This window comes from Plodia interpunctella, chromosome 25 (assembly GCF_027563975.2).
Source record: "Plodia interpunctella isolate USDA-ARS_2022_Savannah chromosome 25, ilPloInte3.2, whole genome shotgun sequence".
NCBI classification, from domain to species: domain Eukaryota; kingdom Metazoa; phylum Arthropoda; class Insecta; order Lepidoptera; family Pyralidae; genus Plodia; species Plodia interpunctella.
In genome coordinates, this window is record NC_071318.1 from 3,062,292 (window position 1) to 3,088,346 (window position 26,055).

The following is a 26,055-nucleotide window of genomic DNA, read 5'->3' on the forward strand; positions in this document are numbered from 1 at the left end:
AATATAGTCAAATAGCAATAAACAATGTAACATCCATACATGAGTAGTGACTCGCTTTACCACGTATAAACCTATACAGGTTTTTGTTGGTGGTGCTTGTGTTTTTCATATAAAAACATTGTAACTCAAATAAAGAAAAAAATACCTCCATACTAATATACTTCTGTCTGTTTTACTGTCTGTCACGCTTTCACGGCAAATTTTTTAAATGGAATATCTTTCTATTATCCTCTTTCATAAAATAGTTTTCTGGTACGATTTATTTATAGATTTATTTCTGCCTTCAATACTCGTAGACACAACAAGTTAGCGCGTGCTGAAATATTTTGCTTTACTTTTAACATTTTGTAGATAAATTGATGAGACGTGATGAACTGCGTATACTCACGTGGATGTCGGACATTTAGAAGACAAGTGACTTGTAAATGTTTATGGTTTATTTTTTACGCTGACCTTGAGCGGTGCGACGCCGTGAATGCAACCACGCGAGGATGAGAGAGAGAGAAAGAGAGATAAATTGGCAAAAAGCTATGTCGACATCGAGCGTATGCAAGAGAGAACAAACTTGGCCTCCTTGTGTGTTTTCTACCATCTGTCATCGTTTTGGGAGTAAAAACACAAGAAAAAGAATGGGCTATTGGGAACTGTTTGTTGATGAAAAATCGCTCCGCTTATGAAATCGCTGTCACTGCAACCACCCAAGGGGCGTCAGAATTGAGAGCTCAGCTTTTTAATCCACAATGAGTGGGCGACACGCTGTCTAATTACTAGCTTCTGGTATTATGGCGATTGGCTTTTCAATCAGAGGTTTTAGCTTCATTTTAATATTGGAGAAGCGTGTATGGGCGTTTTAATGACGTATATTTTTCTATTTCGATGTCGTAAGGTCAGCACGATATTTTAAAATATCTTCTATTTGATATTGAGTTGAGATACGTACATATATGCGCCGACCCCATACAAAAGTTTTAATGTCATTTTTTTCTGTTGAAAACTCAAACTTATATTTGTCTTCTTTTTCTAAAATCTTAAACAATAACAAACATACCTATGTATGTTTGTATATATTAGGCAAAAATTTTGAAAAAATCTATAATATTTTTTTTATAAAGCGTTTTTAGAGCTTTACAACATATATTTATAAGAATTTACAACATATATTTAGAAGAAATACTAAAGATTGTACTTCTAATTAGACCCACACTTTTCTCTCCCACTTATATATCAATTACATATCAATCAAATATCAATCAAATGCGTTCAAACACTCGATATCAATGAAACACTAAGAATTGAGTACATAATAGCATTATCGAACATTGGGAGCGAACGAGTTGAGCATCGAGTGTTTAATTAGAATCGAGTACGGCTCGATGGCACTCGATACGATTGCGATGGAATGATTGCTCGAATACTGAGAGGTGAACGAAGTAAATTTTAATTATAAGTAAGATTCTGAAATTTTCCTTCATTTTCATATGAAAGACAGATTAGCATCTTGACAGATCAGACACGATTTTGTATAGATGTCCAAATGCACAAATAGCACAAAAAAAATCAAGCATCAAAGAATCAGGCATTGTGATATCGGTTCCTATAAAAAACATAACTTAATTCAATCATTAAAATTACATAGTACCCTTAAATTACGCACCGACTGCACTAAACAAAACGAAGTCATCGACAAAGTGAATTCAAAAATGGAACAACTTGGTCCTTTAATCATTTCAATTAACTTCATTGGTTCGTCAGGCGTGCACTTTCGTCAAAACACTCCAAGAGCGGGGACATGTGACGCGGGACACTGTCCCATTGTGGCCATATGTGAGTGTTCGTTGTGCCCCAACTTCCCCTCGTAAACGTAGAGTAGGCTGTGTACAGAGTTATAATAATTAAATTCGTAATTCGTACTAGTATAAAAAACTAGTACGATGTTATATTTACTAAAAAAAACTTGCGCTTAAGGTCGCTAAGTTACCTGTCACTTAATGGTATTTAATTAAAGACAAACATGATACAACTGTCAATAATTTTTAACCGTATTTTCTTGTTATTCTTGAAAATAATTATTTTGTCGTATTATTAATAATAGATCCGCTAAAAGTCCATGGTTGATCGATATTAAAAGAACAAAAAAAAAGTTATTTTTATAACCTCTCAAATGTGTCGATTTAAATAAAATCTATTTCTTATCATAACAGAACCTTGTTTCACTCTGTCGCCATCACTACTCTATGCGAGGGTGAAGTGGGGTCGCGACATCGATACTCGCTAGATTAAGCGCGATCATCGATTTAATCGGAGTTTCTATTAACTCTTAATGATATCGAGCTAGATTTAGCAATGAATTGCTAAACGACGCAAGTGGTATTAAAAATATGGACCATATTGTTAACACGAATTTTGTAAAAATGGCACATATTGATATAGTTCGAAAATTATATTACAATATGTGTAATTTGTAATTAATGTGATTAGACTCGTACCATCATCAACAGCCTCATTTATTTTTCTTACCAAAAATCTTGAGGGGACAATCTTTTTGTAATTTTTCAGGTGCTAATGCTAGAAATTTTCCAGAAAAGAGGTTCAATGCGCACACAGATTTCAAAATTTTAGGGAGCTCGAGTGATCAATAAAAATGAAATCTGTTAATGGCACTTTTTGCTTCAAATAAAAATGTCAAATCTTTTCTTTTTTAACCATAGAAATCAAATAAAAATTGACTCGAAATCATCACCAATTAATACGGAAGCCGCCCCCCACACCTGTCAAGAGGTTCAAAACGACAAAGACCGGGATAACTATATGAATGAATGAATGACAGACCGAGTGATTGCGATTGAATTGTCGGCGCGATTTGTCGTGCGCGATTATGCGCTGCGTTTTGTTGACTCGCTTTGTTTATTGTCGGGGCATATGGCGATTTCACCTATGTTTTCTTTAATTCGCTTTATACCTTGAAATCAGTATGAAGACGGCAGAGGATGTCAATAAGTGGATGACAAGGTCAGAAAATTAAAAAAAATATGTAAGTATGTTCTAGATAAAATAGATATTTCTATCATTGTGATAATAAGACTAACAATGCTGGATCATTATACAAAAATTAGAAAGACCATTTAAAAAAAATTCATTAGCATAAACGCAATAATGAAGGTCGCTGTAAGGTTAGCTGTCAAACAAACATGTTTTTTTTTGGCTAACGTAAGTCGTAGTCACATCCTTATCCCTTACGAGGTAGACAGAGACGAGTTGCGAAGCTCGAAGGCTTCGTTAAACTGTATGGTGGCATTGGTTGAATTTCTTTTTTTGAGATCAAGTAGTTTAATCTCAACAAGTTAGATTAAAAATAAACACAAAATAACACTAAAAAAATATAGACAACTATACTATAAATGCCACCCTTAACCAGAGTTGGAGTCACAAACCCCATTTTTTAGCCCTACCCTCCCCGGGGGAGGCGCGAGTGCATTACACAAATTACATCACCGCTAACTAAATAAGGCATGACGGTACGAACACCGTAAATTTAAGGTCGCACTAGTTGTGAACCGTGACTTGCTTTGAATAAATAAATAAAAATATAAATAAATATATACGGACACACAGATTGAGTTAGCCCCAAAAGTAAGTTTGAAACTTGTGTTATGGGATACTAATTCAACGATACTACGAGTATATTCTATAACACATACATATATTATATAGAAAAAGATTTTCCATCGAACCCGGGACCTCCAAGTGTAGCAGTGTGTGCGTGTTTACCATTAGGCCACAGAGGTCGTCAAAATGTCGGGACTAATTGTGAACCGTGACTTCCTTTGAATGTGATCAATGAATGGCGACTGTTATTGTTTCGAGTAAGCCTTAGATAAAAAAAAGATAAAGATTTTCCGGGGACTGGATTTTGAAAACCTTTCTAATCAAATATTTTTGCCTATTTTTGCGGGTGGAAGAGGGGAATGCTTACACGCAAGGGCGCTATACGGCATACACACACTATGACACTATATCTATATCTCCCGTGGATATAGTACGAGACTTGGCAGGTAACATACTATAAAAGCATTCCCAAGGAGGATTGTCAGATGGTTTTAAGGCAGACAGATGGTTTTAAGATCACAGACGAATCTTCAAAATTTTAAGGTTTATCTTTTAAGACACCGGGTTCGCGGCTACACAGCCCCGAATGCATTCAGATAAATGAGAGAAAGAGAGAGAGAGAGTGGAAATATCGATAAAACTATCCCAAAAATCCATCAAAAACAGGCAGGGTGGAGCATGGCGGTACTCTTGTTTCGTATAACGTTACAATACAAGAGATCTGCAACGGCCAACTGTGTCAATGTTTGCACACTGCAGTAATGCGCACTTCAGTCGTTCGGCGCATCACATGCATTCACGGCGTAAATAAATATGTCGGTGTAGACATTTTAAGTTTCGATGAAAGTTATATGTTAAAGTTAAAGGCTCTTTTTATTTATTTTTTATTTGATTTGACTTGATGGTAACTATACCCTATTAAACGTACAATGCGTTTATTTTACGAATATATATAAACAATCTTCACAGTACTTACTGTTGAGTTGTTTGTCTATTAAAATAAATATTAGGTCAAACGTATCACTACATAACGTACAAAACAAAGTAGCTTCTCGCTTTCTGTCCCTATGTATGCTTAGATCTTTAAAATTACGCAACGTTTTTTGATGCGGGTTTTTTAAATAGATAGTGTGATTCCTGAGGAAGGTTTATGTATATAATTTATAATGGTTTTACTCGGGCGAAGCCGTAACGGTCTAGTACATTCTACAGTAATACAATTAATAACCACTAAAGTGGTTTCCTATAGCCTATTTTGATTAATATTCGTGAAAATCATAAAAAGACATGGTAAGTTTGTTAGCATAGTAAAACTTAACTAAGAAAAAACTAAGTTTAAAAACCATAATCCTAACTAATATTATAAATGCGAAAGTAAGTTTGTTTGTTACCTCTTCACGCTCTATTTACCCAACTAAAGTTCTTGAAATTTTGCATACATGTAGTTTGAAGTATAGAGAATGGCATAGGGTATCTTTCATCCTGGAAAATTAACGCGAGCGAAGCCGCCGTCAAAAGCTAGTAATAAATAAAGGTAAATAATAAATAAGTCCCTAAACCCACTAACCTTATAAGCGTGTGCGCACGATTCCTTAGTGCAGAGAGCGCATCAGCGTCCTCGCTTGGTCTTCTATCGTCGTACAGCCGTGAGCAGCACAGCACGGAGTCCAGAGCGACGGACAGACAGTCACACAGCTGACGGGAGAGCTCCATCTCACGTTGGTCGGCGTGAAGATCCTTTTCCTGGCGACAATATTACCAATTCTCAATTATTATCGAATTAAAGACGACCTCGGGGATGCATTGGTAAAGTTCTTGCCACTGAACCGATTGACTGGTCCCGGGTCGGGTCATGATGGAAAATGATCTTTTTTTGATTGGCCCGGGGCTTGGATGTTTGTCTATATATTTGTTATAAAATATATTATCGTTGAGTTAGTATCCCATAACACAAGCCTCGAACTTTGGGGCTAGCTCAATCTGTGTGATTTGTCCTAATATATTCATTTATTTATTAATTCTAGGCACCATACAATATGAAATATCTTTATCGTACCAATAAAGATATTATAAATGCGTAGAAGTTTGTTACCTCTTCAAGCTTTCTACTCAACCAATCATCGTTTCGTTTCTTCGTGCTGAAGTCCTGGGTTGGGGTAAAAAACAATTCTTTTAATATACGAATGTGACAACCGCCTGCCTGACGTCAACCCTCCATGGGAAAGCTATTGTTGTCTATCATCCTTTGTCATGTTATTTAATTGTTATGTAATAAATTAAAATCAGAGAGAGGCATATTGTTTAAAATTGGTAAACTATACGAGAAATCTAGTCGGAAGCAACTAGAATCGGTGATCAAATTTACATACAAATTTTCATTACAAGTTCAAAGACTCCCGAATTTTAGGTGAGCATATTAACCCGAAATAATGCTCACCTAAAATTACTAACACATCCCAGTCGCACTGTTCCATTAGCCACTCGCATAACTGACTATACTAGCTATATATCATCTGTGCCTGTGGAACGCCAGCCATTAATGTGATGCCTCGTTCGAATTGTACCAGTAACTTGACTGCCAATTGATCCCGATCGGATTGCGATCCTATTATTGTTCAATTGTTTATATTATCTCCAGAATCGAAGGGAAAATACATTGTTTCAAGAATTCATAAGCTTCTTACTTTTATTATTTAAACATTAAAAAAACTATTGTATTTAGGTATTGTTTGTAACTCTGACAAGAATGTACGTAAGTATTTATTAATCCTAAAAAATATTAATTAGTGATCATGACAAAGTAAACCTCTCAAATGAGCATCAATAAAGGAAGGATAGTTTTTGAACGCGCAATCGCCAGCTACTGTACGACATAAAACTCAATTACTCCAATAACTTTTTATTAGTCGTCTTATTACACCAATCAAAATTTATAAAATTAACTCTAATTAGCTAACTGTTACGTACAAATTCTCGAATATTTCGAAAAAAAAGATTTAAAAAACATTATCTCCTTATGAAGCACCGACACGATACTTTAAGTTTCCAATTTACCGGATTTTTATTTGATAAAAAATAATTTGTATGCAGATTGTGGATATTTCAACAAAATATAAAACGTGTTTCGGTTTTTTTCGAGATTGCGATTTGCGACTGTTTTGGGAACAGAACATTATTCCTTTATTTTATTTTGTATATGAAAAGGTTTAGGTATTTAGGTTAAAAATTTAAATATCAACATAAAGCTGTTACCAAACAAAGATAATTCGCAGATGATAACAAAAAATATTCAGAGACGATATATGCGTGTTAATGAAATAAAAAAATATTGTTAATCATTTGTACATACATAAAAATAGCCAAAAATATAGCCATATAATGTATTCATTCATAATTATAAACCACCGTGAACAACGACACTTTTTGTTATGTATTCACTTGATAATGATGACAAAAAAGTTAAATCCATACTCTCTATACTAATAATAAAAAGAGAAAAAAAATGTATTTTTGTTTGTAATGAATAAACTCAAAACGCTTGGACCGATTTTGCTGAAATTTAGCACCGATATAGACGAAACCTTTCGGAGCAATATAGTAACATAGAACTTTTTTTATTATGGTTGAAACCATAATACCCGAGCGAAGCCGGAACGAACCGCTAGTAAAATGATATAATAGTATATCATGATATAAAAACGTTTCATTACCTAATGAAATGATTGTATACCATTAAAATTCCATGTTCACTATTTCTTCTACCTATTAATTTTAACACTAAAACAGAAATAGTGTTGGAATTATTTTGACTCATCAGGGCATAGTGACGAACACGCGCCGGCGCCGCCACCGGCGCCGAATCCGGTCCACCGATGTTATCAGTTTCGGGCCGCCATAAACCACTGGATTTACGGAAGGTAAGATGTGACTCAGAGTAAGTTTGTTACAGAGCCCAAGCTACGAAAATAATTTCGTATGTATTAATTTATTTTGAATGAGATATCCTAAGATACGAACGATATTTAAGTAAAACCATATGTATTATGCCACTAAAAGCAAGGTGGTCTGATTGATTACTTGTGAAGTGTAGATGCTCTTAGAATCCCAAATGTATCCCGTGTCCGAGTACCTCGCTTTATCATTAATTTGAGTTATATTTCAAGCTTTATCTCCGCACATTTCTCCTCTGTGTCCCAGTACCCCAGCACATCGAATCGGCAGATCGCGTCAGAGATAAGCTACAATTAACACCGATACGTTTCAATAAACGACAATGGCGAATCTCTTTTCATTTCCAAAGAATTAAAATTCCGATGTTTACTGCCAATACTGATTTTATGCGATAAAGACGGCGGCGCGATTGCAGATTACAATGTTTCATTATATTGTTTTTTATTATACTTTTTTCACACAGGTATATCCTTTTCTACTTCCACATAAATATATGCGGCCCAAATCATCATCATTCTAAAAAGAGCTTTCAAAATATAGGTTCATAAAAAGGAGTTATCAAAAATATAACGGTAATAGAACAACACACTATAGAGGTATATTCATTTAGCTACATCCCGCGGTGTCATCCGCGGTTTTTTCTCTTTTTTTGTAATTATTTAAACGTTTATTTACTTGTTTAATTTTATGCATAGTGGGTGAAGTGCGGGTTCGCATTTCAAACCAAACCAAACCAAAGCCAAACCAAAATACGTAGCGGTTTAGTGGTAACGATCAAGTACGATTGGTCGTGTAAACGCGCCTAATGCATTAACGCGAAGCGACGCTCAGCGACGTGACGTCACAGGGTTGCCCGTACACATAAAGGATAATATTAGAATAGTAATAGTATTACAGCGATAATGGTAGCCGTAAATTTATATATAGCCTTCTGTTTTTTCTTCATTCTAGTATTCTAGGAATGTTCGTAATAGAGGAACACTTTCTTTTACTATTTTTTTTCTGTAGTTACCAGCACTCACATTCATTTTCCATTTTAGGTATTCTACTGGATCACAGTGAAACCGAGGAAATAGGTAAAACTGAACTTAGCCTGCCCTAAGTTAAGTTATATCTCAGAAATAAAACATTATCCAAAAATCCTGAGCTTCGACGGTTAAAGGTGGAGAAAATAACCAACAGAGTCTAAAACCCACAACTTTCTACACTCAATTTAATCTTTCGTCTTTGAAATTTTTTATTTCATTAAACATTATAAAAGTAAAAACAATGTAATTTCGTTAACCTTTAGCTACAGAATGAGCCAGAGTAACCACTCGGAAAACATACACAACCCCGTCTTTGCTAAGGAGGAAAACTTTTACTACACTCTCCTTAATCCGAATTTATTTGATGTGGCCTTAGAAAGCGCGACAGCAGCCTTTCTAAAAGTATATTTTTAGCTCTTCTTGTCATCTATATTATCTATAGGTACTATTATAATAAAGAGTCATTAAATAATCAGAGAAATTATTTCACCATTAGGTTGGTACATTATCCAAGATTATATATATATTTTATCTCAAAATGCCCAAGTGAGCGAAGCCCCGGGCAGCATTTAGTAACAGCATATTTTTATTCCATCGTCCTATGTTTTATTATGTATGTTTTTCCGTTTATGTATTCAAGCGAAATGTGGTTAGACAAAAATAAGTTTTTAATATATACCTAAGTTTTTAATATATAAGTTTCTAATAGATACCCCAAGCGTTAAACTTATTTTTGTTCAAATGGCCATTATTAACAAATGATAAAGAAACATATTAATGTACAAACTAAAATACGATTGCCCAATATAAAAGTTCTTTGCATAGATCAGAGATACTCGTACGTCTAATATTGGTGTCATTTCATTAGAATACCTAATGGGTTGAAATGATACCAATATCAGACGCAACGATCAACGACAATGCAATCGGGAACACGAGACGATTACAGACAGAAAGTTTTGCGCAATTTATTCAGAAATTAGGCCTTTACAGACACGTCAAATTTTTAGAATTATAATACTGCTTATATTTCTCTGAAAAGGCTACATACTACTAGCATTTTGGCTAGCCCCAAACTACTAACACAGTAGTAATTTCAGACAGTGACACAAACCTGACTGATGATTGAAGCGCGGACATCAAAACAAATGGCTTGGAAGACCCCTTTTTAGCTAATACACAGTATCTACCTACTACAACTCTTTTCTCTATGGTTATTGTGTATAGTGGTCGTAAAAGACTTTATTGGCGAAGTTAGAATGAAAAATAAAACTTCTGGAAATTTTGTAGAATAAATTAGAAACTCGAATTTGCAGTATCAGTGGGATAAACAATATACTTTTGTATTAGCCTATTGATGTCTCCCACTGCTGGGCAAAGACTTATGCCTTTTATATGTATTACAATAAACTGCCCTCGACAGAGACTTACTTACAAAAAAAAGAAACATGCTTTGTTTGTCAATATATAAATAGAAATAATTTTATATGTAATATACTGTCGAAATCCATTTTGCCCTTAAATATTCAAAAATAAATTAATCAACCGGCGATCGAGAAGGGCAGACTCCAAGTAATGGGAACAGACAAGGAAGAAGATTTTCAAAAATACATTAATTTCTGTTTCATCACCTAAGTTAGTATTAAAATATTGATTTATTTCTTCTCCATTTACTTGTTCTAACTATTAACGACATCTATTGTTTCAATGTCAAAATAAAACCTATTTTTGTCTAACTGAAAAAGCACAACTCTGTTGTTTATAGTTACTGATTTACAACATAGATGTCGCTGTTCAACTCAAAAACAAACCTCGAAAACAATAGTAACTAATAAAATATTTTTATCTTTGGAGGTTATTCCAAATTATAAATCAGTAAAACTGTCGAAACGCTCTGAGAACCTCGAAGTGCTCACGAAGTATGGCGCTCAGACCACACGATACACTATATTATCAGTCACTATATTATCACTATAGCTACTTATTGATCGCGAGTAACAGACAGACGCACTGACCAGTCTGAGACACAGCAGCTTCACGCAGCGCACACAAGTGTTGGTGCTCACGAAGTATGAAGCGCTCAGTCGACACGCAGACACGATACGCGATATCATCAACACCGTTGTCGTTAGTAATCTATGGACAAAACATACAGTTTTTGATATAGTTTGAGATTGATCGATCGAGATTTTTTTGTACTTTAATAATGTGCATGTAGTGTTTGGTCAGTAAGAGGTTGTGCATTTAGCTTTTTAAAATTATGTAGGTTGTTGATGTATCATTATTGTAACAATTGTTGACAAACCAAATTACAAAAATATATAGGTATATGCGCAAAAAACGCTTTTCGAATTTTTCGCAAAATAATTTTAGAAAACCAAACAAACATTTAAACCACTTCCAAAAGAAAATAATGAAATAAAAACCTAGTGTGTTTTGTGGAATTAATAAATACATATTATAAAACAAAGTTCTCTGCCGCGTCTGTCTGTCTGTTTGCGAGAATCTCAAAAATGCCGGATTTCACCAGTATACAACGTGACTCTTGAGGAAGGTTTAGATGTATAATTTATTGTTTTTATCCGAACGAAGCCGGGACTGGCCGCTAGTTTATAATATTATATCTTCTTCATAGTCGTATTCCTCATGGCTGAGGGTCGTGGTTATTACGTGAAATGAAACACACACAACAACTTTCTTGGCATTATTAATGAAGTGGTTTGCCATTGCCTTCTCCATTTAACACACAAGTTAATAGTAATCAACCAGTGTGCACTTTTCCTCACGATGTTTTCCTTCACTGGAAGCAAGTGGTGGATGATGAAAACTACTATATATGAGTCAGATTTGTATACAAACTCATGTGGCACGAGTAGGATTCGAACCTGGGACCTTTCGATCCACAGGCTTCGTCTTAACCATTACAACACTACCGCTTCTTACACCACCACCATAATATTATATAGTAGGATTTAATAAATAAATAAATTTAAGTACATACTTAGCACTGAGCTGGGATGCGAGGTGTTCCCTCTCGGCTGCTATTTCTATGAGGTGTCCCAACACGCGGAGTATTTGCATCTTTTGCGAGGTCAGCTTCTCCGATTGGAACTGAAACACACGTTCATATTGTAGACAGAGAAGACTACACAATTCGTCATTTCGTTTCGCTCAAAAACAAAGTCGCTGTCCCGTTCCTATGTATTAGATCTTTAAAACTACAGAACGGATTTTGATACGGGTTTTTTAAATAAATAGTGTGTTAAGGTGTATAATTCAACCGAGGTTAAGGTTTTACCCGAGCGGAGCCGGCCCGGGCCGCTAGTGCAAGATATAGAAATGCGTATCAGAAATACATTACTAAATTGACAGTAATAGATCCCTACATGGACCGCCAGTCCGCCAGTGTATATTGGATCTTTCTAGTATTCATTTTAATTTATCCTACTAATATTATAAATGCGAAAGTTGTGAGCATGTATGTGTGTCACACTATACACGGATACAATAGATGGAGGCAGGTTTGAATAAAATCTGATACCAGTGTCAGTAAGGACACATTCGATATGAAATGAGCCCTTTCCCTTGATTTACTTTTACAAACAGCGCGGGAGGCGAAGCAGCTGGCGCAATCTATATTTTAATTTCGATTCCAAATAAACATAAACGAAAATAATCACATATTATAAATAGAAGTCCACCCCTGTCGCGAAAGTACAGAACGGTTTTCGACAATACATAGCGTGATTTCTGAGGAAGATTTAGCACCTAAGTCTTTCTCAGGTGATTACGCTATGTATTGTAAAAATAAAGATAAAGAAAATAGATCCACATAAAGAAGGGACGGGCCGCTGTTTATTCAATTAAAAAATATTATATTAGTGAGATTAAAAAACAAAATACTCGCCATGTTCCTTACCCTGTCAAACTTGTCAACCATCCGATGTAACTCATTCAGTTGCCGCTCCAGGAACGCAGTGTCAATGACCTCTTTCTTCTTTTCGCTTTTGGCACTTCCCTGTTCAATTTGCTTTATTAATTCACTGTTATTTAATACTAGCCTACGCCCGCGGCCTCACCCGCGTTAATTTCCCACGGGAATAGTTATTTTTTCGGGACGAAGATCTATGTCCTTCTCCATACTATAAACTACATGTATGCAAAATTTCAAGAAGATTGGTTGAATAGATATAGAACAAAGAAGAGGTAACAAACTTACTTTCGCATTTATAATATTAGGAAGTTAGGATTGAAGTTATGAAACTTAAAATTATTTTAAGATTGAAAATGTTTGGTGCAAATATTTAATAGATCTAATATATCAAAATACATTTAATATATCTCTATCTGTTTTACTGTATGTCACCCTCTATCTCTCTCTCTCTCTCTGTCATCTTCGCCTGTTCCCCGTTTCATTCGGAGCTGTGACACCTCAAAGAGTTCGCATAAAATATTACCATTATTTTTTTAAGATTTGACTCTGATTTTACAAGCTGCCTGACGTCAACCATCATTGGGAATGCTATTGTTGCCTAACTGCCAAGGCTAGTGTCCCTTCGTCGTAAAACATCCACGGGAATATATGAAGTGATCCTATTCTAGGGCGGGACCACACGCCACCATATATATTAACACACTAGCGTCATCTAGTGACTTTAGTTTGCACAGATTACAATGAGAAAATAAATATCGATTATCTATATTAAACCAACGGATATTACAATTGGTTAATTAATTAATTCCTAGATGGCGCCAGCTATTCTTAATTCTATATATAAGCTAATTGTGCCTGTAATTCCCTCTCTTCGTCTTAGTTTGTATCGCAGTATAAAACAACAAAAGAAATTCCTGAGTTTTTTAAATCCTGCTGGTCACGAAGCTAACTCCATATATTTTAATTTCGATTCAATTCATACACTCACCTTACTCATATCGCTCAAAGAACTGCACACCGAACTAGTTTTATTCAACTTTGGTTTGTCCTTCTTCTTTTTCTTCTTATCATGATTCTCCACAACGATTTCCGTCTCAGTATTATTATTGAACTCGTCATTCGCATCGCCATTCACTTTTTTTAACTCATCCACTTCGCAATTGCTCTTTTCATCTGCGTCGCCGGAATATTTTTTAGTTTTCTGTTTTTTCGGCTCCTCGTACAGTAACGGTGTTATTATGTTTGTTAGTGTGTGCAATAGTTTGTGCATTTTATTCGACGATGTGAATGTTCCGATCGATAGAATGGCGTCGTCTTCAATCACTGGTGTGTCGTTGCCGCTGTAACAATTGTTTCTCATAATTTAAAGTCCAAAAACTGTAATAAAATTATCATCTAGAAGTTTTTGGTCCACGTGAATTATCTACCACATAACCGATGTCAATCTTCTTAAGAGTACGGAGACGTACGTATGTGAAATTTCAAGAAGATTCGATGTAGATAAAACTTTAAGAGGTAACAAACAAATAAACTTACCATCGCATCTATAATATTAGTTAAGTTAGAATTATGATAAAATAACATGTTGCAACTAAGAACAGGGTACATTATAAAACAAACATGCAAAGCGGCTTTAGTACTGCGCTCCACTTCGCGTTGCGCAAAAATCTTCCGTAACAACCGCACGCGCGTGTCATAACGTTTTTCAATACATAATGGTCGAGACATGTTATGTAAAAGTCTAATGTAACATTCGCCCGTAAAATTTGGAACAAGTGTTGAAAACATATTATTGTCCATTCACATACCTTGCACGGTTTCCTTCCATTTCTTTTAAAAGTTAAACAAAGAAAAAGAAACATACTTAGCTAACAACTTCTGCTTGACCTTTCTCGCCTTCCGTTTGATAGCCTTCTGTTTCTCCCTCTCTTTCCGCTCCAACTCTATTCTCTCTGCTTCCTCTGCTAACTCCTTCTCCTCTTTCGTAGCTTGGTCTTGGCTTTCTGATGTGGTCTGAGGATTAAAATATGTCTTTATAAGCATACATAATATAAATCTAATCTAGTAGATTTTCTTTCTTTCAGAGTGTGTTATAACTAGCACCAGAGACAGATTTTTATACAAGTCGCCTAAAGGCATCTGACATGATTGATGTAAAGTCCTGGATCACCATGTCCACAATGTCTAGGCAAATTTCAATATTTATGGTATTTTTTTTAAATTCAAAACTGAATCAGATGCAAGAAATTTTATAGGGATAGGGCGTGAGTTCGATTGTTGCTCGAATCCAGACTTAATCGCATTAAATAAATATAGTTAAAAAGCGTAACAGACAGTATAACAAACAATATAATTATTTTTAAATATCAAGTTTTATAAATTTTATATTTATTAAAATTTATTATTTCTTGAAAAATATTTTTTTTTATTTTATTTTTATATTTAAAAATTTTATAATTATTTTTTAATTATTTACAACCTCACTCGTTAGTATAGTGATGCTGACAAGTAAGGAAACGCTATTCACATAGATTTTTCCCACACAAATAATTACCGGCTGCCTGGTAGCCTTCTCCCTGATGGCCTGCAGCCTGGACTCCAGCCTCTGCTGGCTGGCGTCCTGCTTGTCCCGGATCCGAGAGCGCAATGCGTCCGCCTCCAGCTCCGCGGCGGCCGCTAACGCTGATAGACGCGACTTTACGCCTTCCGCCTGGATACAACAATTAAAATTCGTGATCAATACTTTACGCCTTCCGCCTGGATACAACGATTAAAATTCATGATCAATACGCCTTCCGTCTGGATACAACAAATAAAATTTGTGATCAATACTTTACGCCTTTCGCCTGGATATAACAATTAAAATTCGTGATCAAAGACAGCCATTTTAACTTCCCCACTGCTGAGGCAAGCGCCTTTTTATGGACGGATAAGGGGTATAGGCCATGACCCTCAACGTGGGTCCATTGCGGCTTCCGAAGCACGGACGAGCTAGATATATTTTGGGACAGTAATATTAATGATAATACTCGGGAAATCGGCAGAAAGGGGAGGCCTTGGCCCAGCAGTGGGACACAATAGGCTAATTAAAAAAAGATAATACTGACAGCTAATTTGTCGGTCTACGCAAATAGTAGCTTGATTTAAAAAAAAATAAATATATAACAAAACATACCTTCTCCCTGGCGGCGTCATCTCTCTCCTGTTTCTTCTGTTCCTTCAACTCTTCCACTCTAGCGTCTCTCTCCTTTCTCTTCTCCAACAGATTCTCAACATGTAGCTTTCTGGCAGCCTCTAGAGCTTGCCTTCGAGCGCCCACTGCCGCTTCTCTAGCTGCCTTTTGTTCCTGATAAAATATATTGACGTCATGGTATAAATAAATAAATGAGGTTGTTACATAATCCATACTTCCGAAAGTCTGTATGTCTGTCTGATCCGTTTTCACTGCTAAACCGCTGGACCGAACAAACAGATCTACTCATTATGTACCTTTCATGCTATAACGCAAATTTCCGGTAAATAAGTGTCTATGTCTATATAGACATAAGGTTCATTCTTTATTCAATTCTTAAAGAATAACAATTAACAGAAATAAACATATAAATAAAAGGATCACAAATAAATAAGGCGCCTGAACTAGGGTGTAAATAAATCACCCTGTGTTTCAGGCGTTAAGAATACTCTCAAACATAAAGTACAAAATCGATCAACTCACCAACTTCATAAGCCTATCCCTCCTAACTTGCCTCAGCCGTGTGGTGTGCAAGCGGCACTGCGCCAAAAAGTCGTGCCTTCGATTCTCAGCTTCCAATTGTTTGATGAAAGCTATCTCTCGAAGCTTTTCTTCTTCGTCATGAGCTTTCCGGACTATGTCCTGTAAAATAAGGAATGTGAAAATGTATTTTTAACTCTTTATTGCATACTATATGGTGTGCGGGGCTTCGCTCCCGTGGGAATTTTGAGATAAAATATAGCATATAGCATATCTTGGATATAACTTTCTAATGGTAAAATAATTTTTGAAATCGGTTCGGTACTTTCGGAAATTACCCGCCTCAAACATACAAACTAACAAACGCTTACCTCTTTATAATAATAATATAGATTACAAAAATATTATATTAGTGACAAGATAAATGAACTTTGCACTTTATGGATACAAGATTCATTTTGCATAATTTCAAATATTCTCTTCCTCTAGAACTGGACTGAAAGTATACTCACAGAAACAAATAATCACAAACCTTCAGACGTTGATCTCTGTTTTCTGTCGCCTTCTGTAGTCTCCGCTCCATTCGCAACCTTTTCTCTTCGATCAGCTGATTTTTAGCCACCTACAAAAATGTTTTATATTAAATGTCTATATATAGCGGTTTGTGGCGTGCGATTGCGCCCTAGAATCAAGGACCACTAATCTCCCGCAAGACAGAACCTTGGCAGCTGATATAAAGAAATATATAAGGACAAATCACACAGATTGAACTAGCCCCAACGTAAGTTCGAAACTTGTGTTATGGGATACTAACTCAACGATACTATATTTTATAACAAATATATATATACATAAATATCCAAAACCCGCGAGCCAATCAGAAAAAAATCATTTCCCATCATGACCCGACCGGGAATCGAACCCAGGACCTCACGGTTCAGAAGCAAGCACTTTACCACTGCGCCACCGAGGTCGTCTATATGTAACAATAACGTTCCCAAGGACGACTAGACGATAAGTCGAGGACCTCCGTAGTAATGGTCCTAATACCTGACCAACTCGATTTCGACTAGCAGTGAATCAAACGTAAGAATTTTTCGCACAATTAACCGCACATCTGTTCGTCGTACGTTTGTCTCAAGAAGTACCTCACTCACTATTCTTCCTAAATTCTTCCTCTTAATTATGAATAAATAAGACCTATATTTGTTAATTGACGTCCTTAGAGAAAAGGCTGCGGTGAAGTTTGTGGCGCCGCTTCTTCACCTGCGCTTTGGAAGTCGGCAGTAGACTTAGTTTAAGTAATTTTTTGACGTCAATAAGTGATGTATATCATCCTAAATTGAATGATTTTGAATTTTGATCCCAAGTTCAACCCGTGGTCAAGTCAAAATGGAAAATGATCTTTTTCTGATTGGCCCAGGTCTTGGATGTTTATCTATATATGTATATGTTATAGAATATACGTTGAGTTAGTATCCCATAACACAAGCCTCGAACTTACTTTGGGACTCTCAATCTGCGTGATTTGTCCATGTATATCTAAGGAGAGTTGATCGGATATTGTTGAGACTGATTATAGAGATACACTGACCTTGACCTCTTCAACCCTGGCCAGCAGCAGATGTATCTTCTTGGCCCGTTCAGTTTGATACTCCCTCCGCTGTCGCTCCGCCCTAGCTTGCTTGGCTTGCAGCCTACGCAGCGCGTCCTGGAAGCTGCCGCGGCGTTTGATGCCTTGCGATAGTTTTGCGTGCAGTTGCTGGGCTCGACCTAAGAGATTTATCATAAAATCGATAAACCGATTATAATTAATTTGTTTATATTTTACAACATAAAAAATCTCTGCATTTTCCCGATTGCGTTCGGGGTTGTGAAGTCAATAAGGCCGGGGTCAGCGTAATAAGAAAACCATTGAAATTTAGATAATTCGGCTGTGATTACAAAAATTCATCCGGTAGCTTATGAGTTTATCGCGTACAGACATACAAACGAGACAGGGGGTCTTCTTTTTATATCATGTAAGGACAAGGATTGTAAAGTAATAATATGGACTTACCAGGATCCCTGGCGACCAACGCTTCAAGTACTACCAAAGTGTCCACACGTTCCGCCCACGACATTCCAGCTAGGGCCGTTTCGTACTAAAACAACCCAAATAAAACTCATGTCAGATGCCTTTAGGTTTACACTTGAATAAAATCTGACACCGGAACATTTACGAAGCGGTGGTCGTCCAGTGGTTAAGACACCCGCTTATGGATCGAAAGGTCCCAGGTTCAAATCATACTCGTGTCATATGAGAAATGGTAATGGGAAAATGATCTTTTTCTAACTGACCTGGGTCTTGGATGTTTATTTAATGTATATGTTATAGAATTTTGTGTCGTTGAGTTAGTATCCCATAATACAAGTATCAAACTTACTTTGGCTCCAACTCAATCTGTGTGAATAATATTTATACGGATAGACAAAAAAGCAACACTAGTTACCTGGTCCTCAAGGCTAGCAGCTAAGGCGCCCAGGCGATCTGGAGAAGTGCATGACCTCGGAAGACTGGTGTCTTCGCAGAGGATTTCCGCATCAGTCTGTAAAATGCATTATATATACAATGATACGCGGTCGTTCCCGCTCGTCACCAATTTTTGACCAACCCGGTGACGAGTGGGAACTTTAAATTGTGAATAATCTTGTGAATAGGAATTTCACTTAGGAAACATTATAAAGCTATATCTTTACATAATTGTATTGGAAGTACACGTGCTTATAAAGTGGTGTTACTTCATATTTAGGCCAATAAGGCTCGGCTGTAATTTACAAAAATATAAATTTTGTAATGTTTCGAGTGTTAAATACATACCTTTGAAGATAATTACCACCGCCAAAGACATTTTTATTCCCAGTTAGCACCACCGTTTCCCGCTTGACACCTTCAACTATTTTACTAAAATTCCCACTCGTCACCGGTCAAAACTGAGGTTAACGAGCGGGAACGATCGTGAATTTTGGCTTGAGCCATTGAAAGAGCTGGCGGTTCACCGCCTGCCTACTATATCCGTGTGTATATGTGACATTGGTCAGGTAGGCGATATGTTTTCTCCATAGACTCGGATAAAGAAACAGGATACATCAGCCATATTAAGTCACACCAATTAAATCTTATCCTTACATAAGTATTATAAAATAAAGTCCTCTGCAGCGTCTGTCTGTCTGTTCGCGATAAACTCAAAAACTACTGCATCGATTTTCATGTGGTTTTCACCAATAGATAGTGTGATTTCTGAGGAAGGTTTAGGTGTATAATTTATTGTATGTTTTTACTCGAACGAAGCCAAAATGGGCCGCTAGCACGAAATATAGGGCAAATAGAAAGTGACTTTTCTTTATTCAAAACTGTATAAAACTACAGAATGAAATAAAAAATATATAAATAAATTACCTCAGTGTCATCAGTTTCCGTATCCAAATCTATGTCTGAAACTTGCTGTAGCTCCATTATCTGTCTGTTCAGGAGGTCTTCCTCTTCACAAAGCTTCCTCTGGTCCACCTCAGACTGGAAATCCAACGCCCAACTGATCTTCTTCTCATTCTCCTCTATCTGTGACGTCATTTCCGCTATCTCTGACATCTCCAACGGGTCAGCCGCCTTCAATATCTCATTATGGTTCGGCATCTGATCATCTTCCTCCAAATACTTAAAAGTAGACTTAAATTCAGCCTTCCATTTGTCAAAGTCAAAAGCATCTTCCGTACTTTCCTGAGATCTGGCTAAACCCATAGTCAGACTTTCTAATGACGAATGCAAACGATTTTTAGTCAAATCTGACGATTCTTTGTCCTTTGAAAAATCTTTCACTTTTTCTGCTCTTTTCGTAAAGGCTTTGTTTCTAGAAGAGCGTGTTCTTAATCCGGTCACATCAGATTTTTGCCGAATCATTTCTGTACTTTTATTTTTAGCCTCAGACTTAACTTTTACTGATACTTTTACCACTTTTTCTGGTTTCGGAATTAATTGAGGCTGCTCTGATTTTGCGCGATCCAATTTGGCATGTTTAGGGGAATTAACTATTGGGTTTGTTTCCTGTTTTGGAGACTCGATCATGTTCAAAGTTGGCAAGCTTGTAGTTGCCGAAGGTTGGTGAAATCTATTTGCCCAATGAGATTTTGACTGTTTCTTAGATTCCCGACTCAATCGCCGAGATTTCACAGTTAACCAGCCGTCATTATCATTCTTATTACCATCCACATTAAGTACTTCAATAGAATTGGCCACTTCTTGTAACATCTCTTCGGGAACTAATGTTTTAAGACTTTCGCTCGATTCGATGCGTGACATATCAATCTGGGTGACGATCGTATCCGAGCTGCTAAATTCATCGCAATCTTTTATTTTTTCTAACGTTGCAATAACATTATCTTTTTTAATACCTTTATCTGTTATTTTTAAGGAAGTAGGTCTTGGTGGTCGTTTTTTTATGTCGTTGTTTTTATTTTGAAGTTTGTTATCGCCAGCAGCCATTTGAATGTTTTTGATTGGCGGTTTTCGTGCAATGGCGCCTTTGGTTATTGTGGCGGCAGTTGGCGCAGTATCAAAAAGGCTGCTTCGACTAGTGACATTGAAAGGATAGCTGCATTTGTTAGCTTGGTTCACCTGATTTCTTTTCGGGAAAGGCCGAGATGCTCTTGGAGCAAAATTGGGTCTCATTTCCACGACTGTTTTACTCCTAGTGAGAGGTGTTGTCCTTGTAGGTGTTTTAACTTCAGTTTTAGCAGTTACCGGTTTCGGTTTTGCAGCTGCTTGGGAGTACGCTGGTCTGGCACTGAGTTTGGGATCTGAAGTTGTTTTATTGTCGGTTACAAGTTTAGTGTCTGTAGGAGGTTTTGAATCTGGAGCAGATTTTATTTCAACTTTCTTATTAGATTCATATGTGGAAACAACTTTGGAGCTGTCCTTATTTTGTATATTTTCGGTACATTTCTGTTCCGTATCTTTATTTCCATTCTCTGCTGCAGGTGTTTGTGTTACCCTTTCTGAATTGTCTGTAACCTCCTCATTGTTTGGGACGTTTGCATTCGCTTTAGAACTCGAGTCCAGACTAACATTTTCAAAAGATTGTTTTAATAGATCAGGGGAGTTTAATTTTTTAGTTTCGTTAGTTACAACCCCAATCTTTTCGTCGATTGATTTTATTGAACTTTCGTTAGATATGTCTGCAAAATTGTCTTCCGATTTAGATGGGGATTCTGTAGATACTTCACTTTCTTTTTCGTCAACCACATTCTTTTCATCTTTGTTGTCATTGTCTGTAATTGTTTTTTCAGTAATCTCAATTTCAGGTTTTACTCCGACTTCTTCTTTCTCTTGATTAAGTAAATTACCATTTTTGGCTTGGCTATCTTTAATATGTTTGGCTAAAAACTCATTTTCCATAGCATCTAACTTGGCGATAATTTCCTGAGCCTTACTAGCAGTTTCTTTAATCAATATATCCTTATTTTCTGGCACTGCTTTTGCATGTTTCGGAGAGTTGATTGCGACTTGCTTAGGAGAAATATTTGAACACTCCTTTGCTTTACCAATTTCAACAACAGGAACAGTGGATTCTAGTTTTTCTTCGTTGTTATCAATTACCAGTTTTTCTGCAGTGCCATTGCTTTGAACAATATCCTTGTAATCCTTCTCCTTTATATCAGAAAGTCTGGAACCCTCTTTAAGAATAGGCTCAGGCTTTGCAGTAACTTTTGATGGTATAATTTTGTTGCTAAAGAACTCAATATTAGCTTTTGGACTGGTACTGGAATGTCCTGAAGAGATTCTTGGACTAATTTTGCCACTTCCAGGACTAGCTTTACCAGTTAGACTAGGGCTGTTCTTGCCACTTGGAGTATTATGACCCGAAAAACAAGGGCTATTTTTGCCCGATACTGACGGAGAACTTTTAACGGAATATGTTCTCCTGGACTCTGGGCGGACAAAATCTGTTTTTCTGATTTCCCAAGCTAAGCTTTGCGGCCTCTGAGGCGGCGGCGTGTTGTCGTATTCCCATTTCAGTCTAAACCATTCTCCTAGAGCTTTAAAATCCCGGGTATAATTCTCTAGAACTAATATTACTTCTTGGCACTCATTTAAGTTTTCATGGACTTCGACTGTGTTGTAGATTTCGCCGATCTGAGGAGTTAAAATTATATTTTAAAGATACTACATAAACTATAGTATCTGATGACATACAGGTTTAAGAGAACTCACAGAAAATTCCTCCCAAATTTTGTAAACAGCTTACCGATAACTGATCACCTGTCTGGTGCTCGCACGGGCGTTCCCAAGATTAAATAATAATAATAAAAAAATAAGTAATAGAAGAAAAACAACAGAAACTCACAGCCCTCTGCAGATCTCCGAACAGTAGCGCCCAGTACCTAGCCCGTAGCTCGGATCGTTTGTCGCGGCCGGCGGAGGCTGAGCGGCGGGCGGGCCGGGGGCCGCCGCGGCGGATCGAGATGCCGGTCACGCGTGGGGGCTTGCGCGATATTCGCGCTGCAAACCATATTTGTAGTTGTATTTTTTTTTACTTTTGCACATAATACTAAATATATATTACATATGAAATTGGCGTTTTGTTGTACTGGCCACTTTAATCACAAATTTCTCCTCTTTGGTTAGGAATTCCAAATTCAAATTTATACAGCTATTTACACATGTATTTGTTTCGTTAACCGTCATTCATTTGTTTTTTGATTTTTCTGTTGGCGTCACTCAGTTTACAAAATGGAAAACTTGAAATATCGCGTTATTTACGAGTACGAGTTCCACCGTGGCACCAGTGCTGCGGAAACGGCTCGAAGGGTTATGTATGGTGGTATGTGTAAGGCGGTCGTATCGCAAAATAAAACACAGTGCGTTTTTGATTCCAACGTTTTCGTTCTGGAAATTTCGACCTGCAGAACAAGCCCAGTGGATGGCCGGAGACTGTAGTTGATAATGAAGAATTGAAGGCTATTGTGAAAGCGGATCCATCGCAAACCATGTCCGAGTTAGCTTCAGGCTTCGGTGTTAGTGATATAACTATTTTAATCCACTTGAAGCAAATTGAAAAGATTAAGGAACTTGAAAGGGACCTCACGAATTGAGTGAAGCAAACCGGCAAACGCATGTCGATTGCTGCGTTACATTACTTAACCAGCACAATAATGAAGGGTTTTTAAATCAAATCACTACCTGTGATGAAAAGTGGATCTCTACGATAATCGGAAACGCTCATCGCAATGGCTGGACCCTGGCCAGCCAGCCAAATCCTGCCAAGCGATAATTGACCCAAAAAAAGTTACTTGTAAGCGTTTGGTGGACTAGTGCCGGTGTCGTTCATTACACTTATAAATCTGGCCAGATGATTACGGCAGACGGCGGCTATTGTCAGCAATTGCAAACTATGATGGAAAAGCTAGCTGCTAAACAACCGAGGCTGGTCAATTGCTCCACGCCACTGCTGCTTCACAACAACGCTAGACCACACACTGCACAACAGATGGCTACCAAATTAGAGGAACTTCAATTGGAATGTCTATGACATCCACTGTACTCCCTGGACCTTGCTCCAACAGATTACCATCAAAATCAACTCAGATAGGGCAGTCCAAACCGCCTTCAAAGATTTTATTGATTCCCGTCCAAATGGTTTTTAGTAAAGGGCTCAATGAACTACCTATGTGATGGCAAAATTGCATAGATAATAATGGTTCTTACTTTGATTAAATAAATATATTATATTAAAAAATATTCGACTTTTTGTTCCTCCTATACCAAACGCCAATTTCATATGTAAGGACCTAATATTAACAAGACTATCATAAAAATTAGTGCATGTATGCAGGTAGTGTGATTATTTGAGAAACTACATCATCACAAAACAATACAACTTCATATGTTGTTGTTTCAATGTCCTAAGGTTACTCCCTGAAATATATGTAGTTTAATAATAGTCATTCATCATCATATCCATTTCTGGCTTTCCTTATAGATGGGTAAGATGGATGGGACACAAAACCAAATGGGTGCCAGTGCAAAGTTGTAGGTGAACAATACAAATACAGTGAGAACCAACAAGATAACATACCCTCTGAAACATGAAGGAACTCTAACTCAAATTGGGATATCCCACATAATGTGAATATTTCTTATAAATCTCCCATATGTGCTTTTGTTATGTACTATCAAGGATTTAAAAACCTGTGTGACTACAAAATTAATCAAGTTAAATCTCATGTAATGCTATATAGCAAATATGAAAGAATTTAAATTTAACTGATGAATCATCAAATCCATAAAATAGTAAACAGAAGAAAACACACCACATTCCCATAAAGAGGCTCCAGCCTACTAAATCTTATCTCCAGCCTATACAAGTTACTATTTAGAGAAAGATTTTAAATTGTTGCAGTGTAACAACTACCCCACATAAAAATGTAACATTATCAGGCATATTAGATCCTCAATTAGAACTGAAATAATGAAAAATTAATGACTAAATTTGAAAATGAATATTTAAACCGTAAAATACAAATTAACAACTGTCAATTATATCTATACAACCTATGGTTTGGCAATATAGCTTAACGCCCACGAAACTAATAGAATATTTAACAAATTAAAAAAAAAAGCTTGCTTACCAGGCGTCTCGACTGAAACATGGAAAGCAACCAGGTTCCTAGCCTCTCTTCCTTCCTCCTGCACTAGCTGACGAACTTCTTCCATTTCAAATCAACGAAAAACAAGAGTTTTCGCAATAAAACAAAAGAGCAGAAATGAACTCATCACTTCCGCGTTTGCGTTCATCTGCGATGGCTTAAACATACATAATCATATGCAGTAAATACCGTAGCAGTTAAATAAAATAGAAATAAGTAAAAACTTTACAATAAAAATAATTAAAATGCGAAAAATAAATTGATGGATATTTTCATAACAATTCACGTTTGACAGTAAAAAGATAATGCTGCCATTATAGAAATACTAATTTAGTACGAAGTTTTAGTAGTTTTGAAATAGAGATATTCTAAATATATGAACTAAGTTCTTTAGCATCTCTATAACTTCTATTTATACTTAACATGAACTACTATTTATATTTGATTTATATTAACTTTTATTTTATTAACACAATGTACTTAGTTCCGTTAATTAAAAAATATTTAAGTACTTCTTTGAAAAATTAGATAGGTACCATCCGTGCGTTCTCGATTTTCATGAACAGCACATTACTACAATATGAACAATGAAGTTATATTCTACTGATTGGAGAGCATATAGGTATATTTAGATTGTTGTGAAAAAAAATATTACATATTGCTTTTCATGAAAATCTGACGATAAAAAGCATTATGTTTTCCTAGAAAATATACCCTCGTTGTTCTTCTTCTTTTTGACCTTATCTCACTTATGTGGGGTCGGTACAGTATGTAAGTTCCTTCCATTTCGTTCTGTCATTTGCCAATTGCCATGTCCATTGATACTCCTTTCCTGTTCATACTATCCTTGACACACTCCATCCATTTCTTCATGAAGTTTCCTTTCATCCGTCACTTTCGTCGCCCAACATTGAGATCCATACATCATGACAAGTCTGATAACTGCCTTATAAATTTTTCCTTTTAATTTAACGGGAATATTAGAGTAACACGTTACACCCGTCACTTGACTCCATTTTGCCCATCCTGCTCCAATACGGTTGGTTTAGTTTATACCCTCGTTGTATTTTCTTTTTAAAGTTCTTCCTTATCACAGTCACTTCTACTTATAACAACAGTAGTGGCAATTTTTTATTTTGACA

At 36.4% G+C, this 26,055-nt stretch overlaps 1 protein-coding gene across 2 annotated transcripts in view; it reads right to left on the reverse strand.

Annotated features, from left to right (window-relative positions):
* ssp3 (short spindle 3) overlaps positions 1-25,218 on the reverse strand; it is a 52,456-nt gene extending 27,238 nt beyond the window's left edge. The window contains exons 1-16 of one of the 2 annotated variants that reach the window (XM_053764093.2): positions 24,896-25,218; positions 22,612-22,766; positions 19,671-22,400; positions 18,724-18,819; positions 18,291-18,375; positions 17,826-18,004; positions 16,764-16,853; positions 16,235-16,393; positions 15,695-15,865; positions 15,074-15,229; positions 14,384-14,532; positions 13,508-13,859; positions 12,505-12,603; positions 11,587-11,696; positions 10,601-10,721; positions 5,174-5,349 (exon numbers count right to left, since the gene is read on the reverse strand). In XM_053764093.2, coding sequence (XP_053620068.1) covers positions 5,174-5,349; positions 10,601-10,721; positions 11,587-11,696; positions 12,505-12,603; positions 13,508-13,859; positions 14,384-14,532; positions 15,074-15,229; positions 15,695-15,865; positions 16,235-16,393; positions 16,764-16,853; positions 17,826-18,004; positions 18,291-18,375; positions 18,724-18,819; positions 19,671-22,400; positions 22,612-22,766; positions 24,896-24,980 — 4,913 coding nt within the window. In that variant the 5' untranslated portion in view covers positions 24,981-25,218. Of the gene's footprint in view, positions 1-5,173; positions 5,350-10,600; positions 10,722-11,586; positions 11,697-12,492; positions 12,604-13,507; positions 13,860-14,383; positions 14,533-15,073; positions 15,230-15,694; positions 15,866-16,234; positions 16,394-16,763; positions 16,854-17,825; positions 18,005-18,290; positions 18,376-18,723; positions 18,820-19,670; positions 22,401-22,611; positions 22,767-24,895 lie in introns of both variants that reach the window. The other variant, XM_053764092.2, reaches the window with a different exon arrangement.
* Positions 25,219-26,055: the final 837 nt, after the last annotated feature.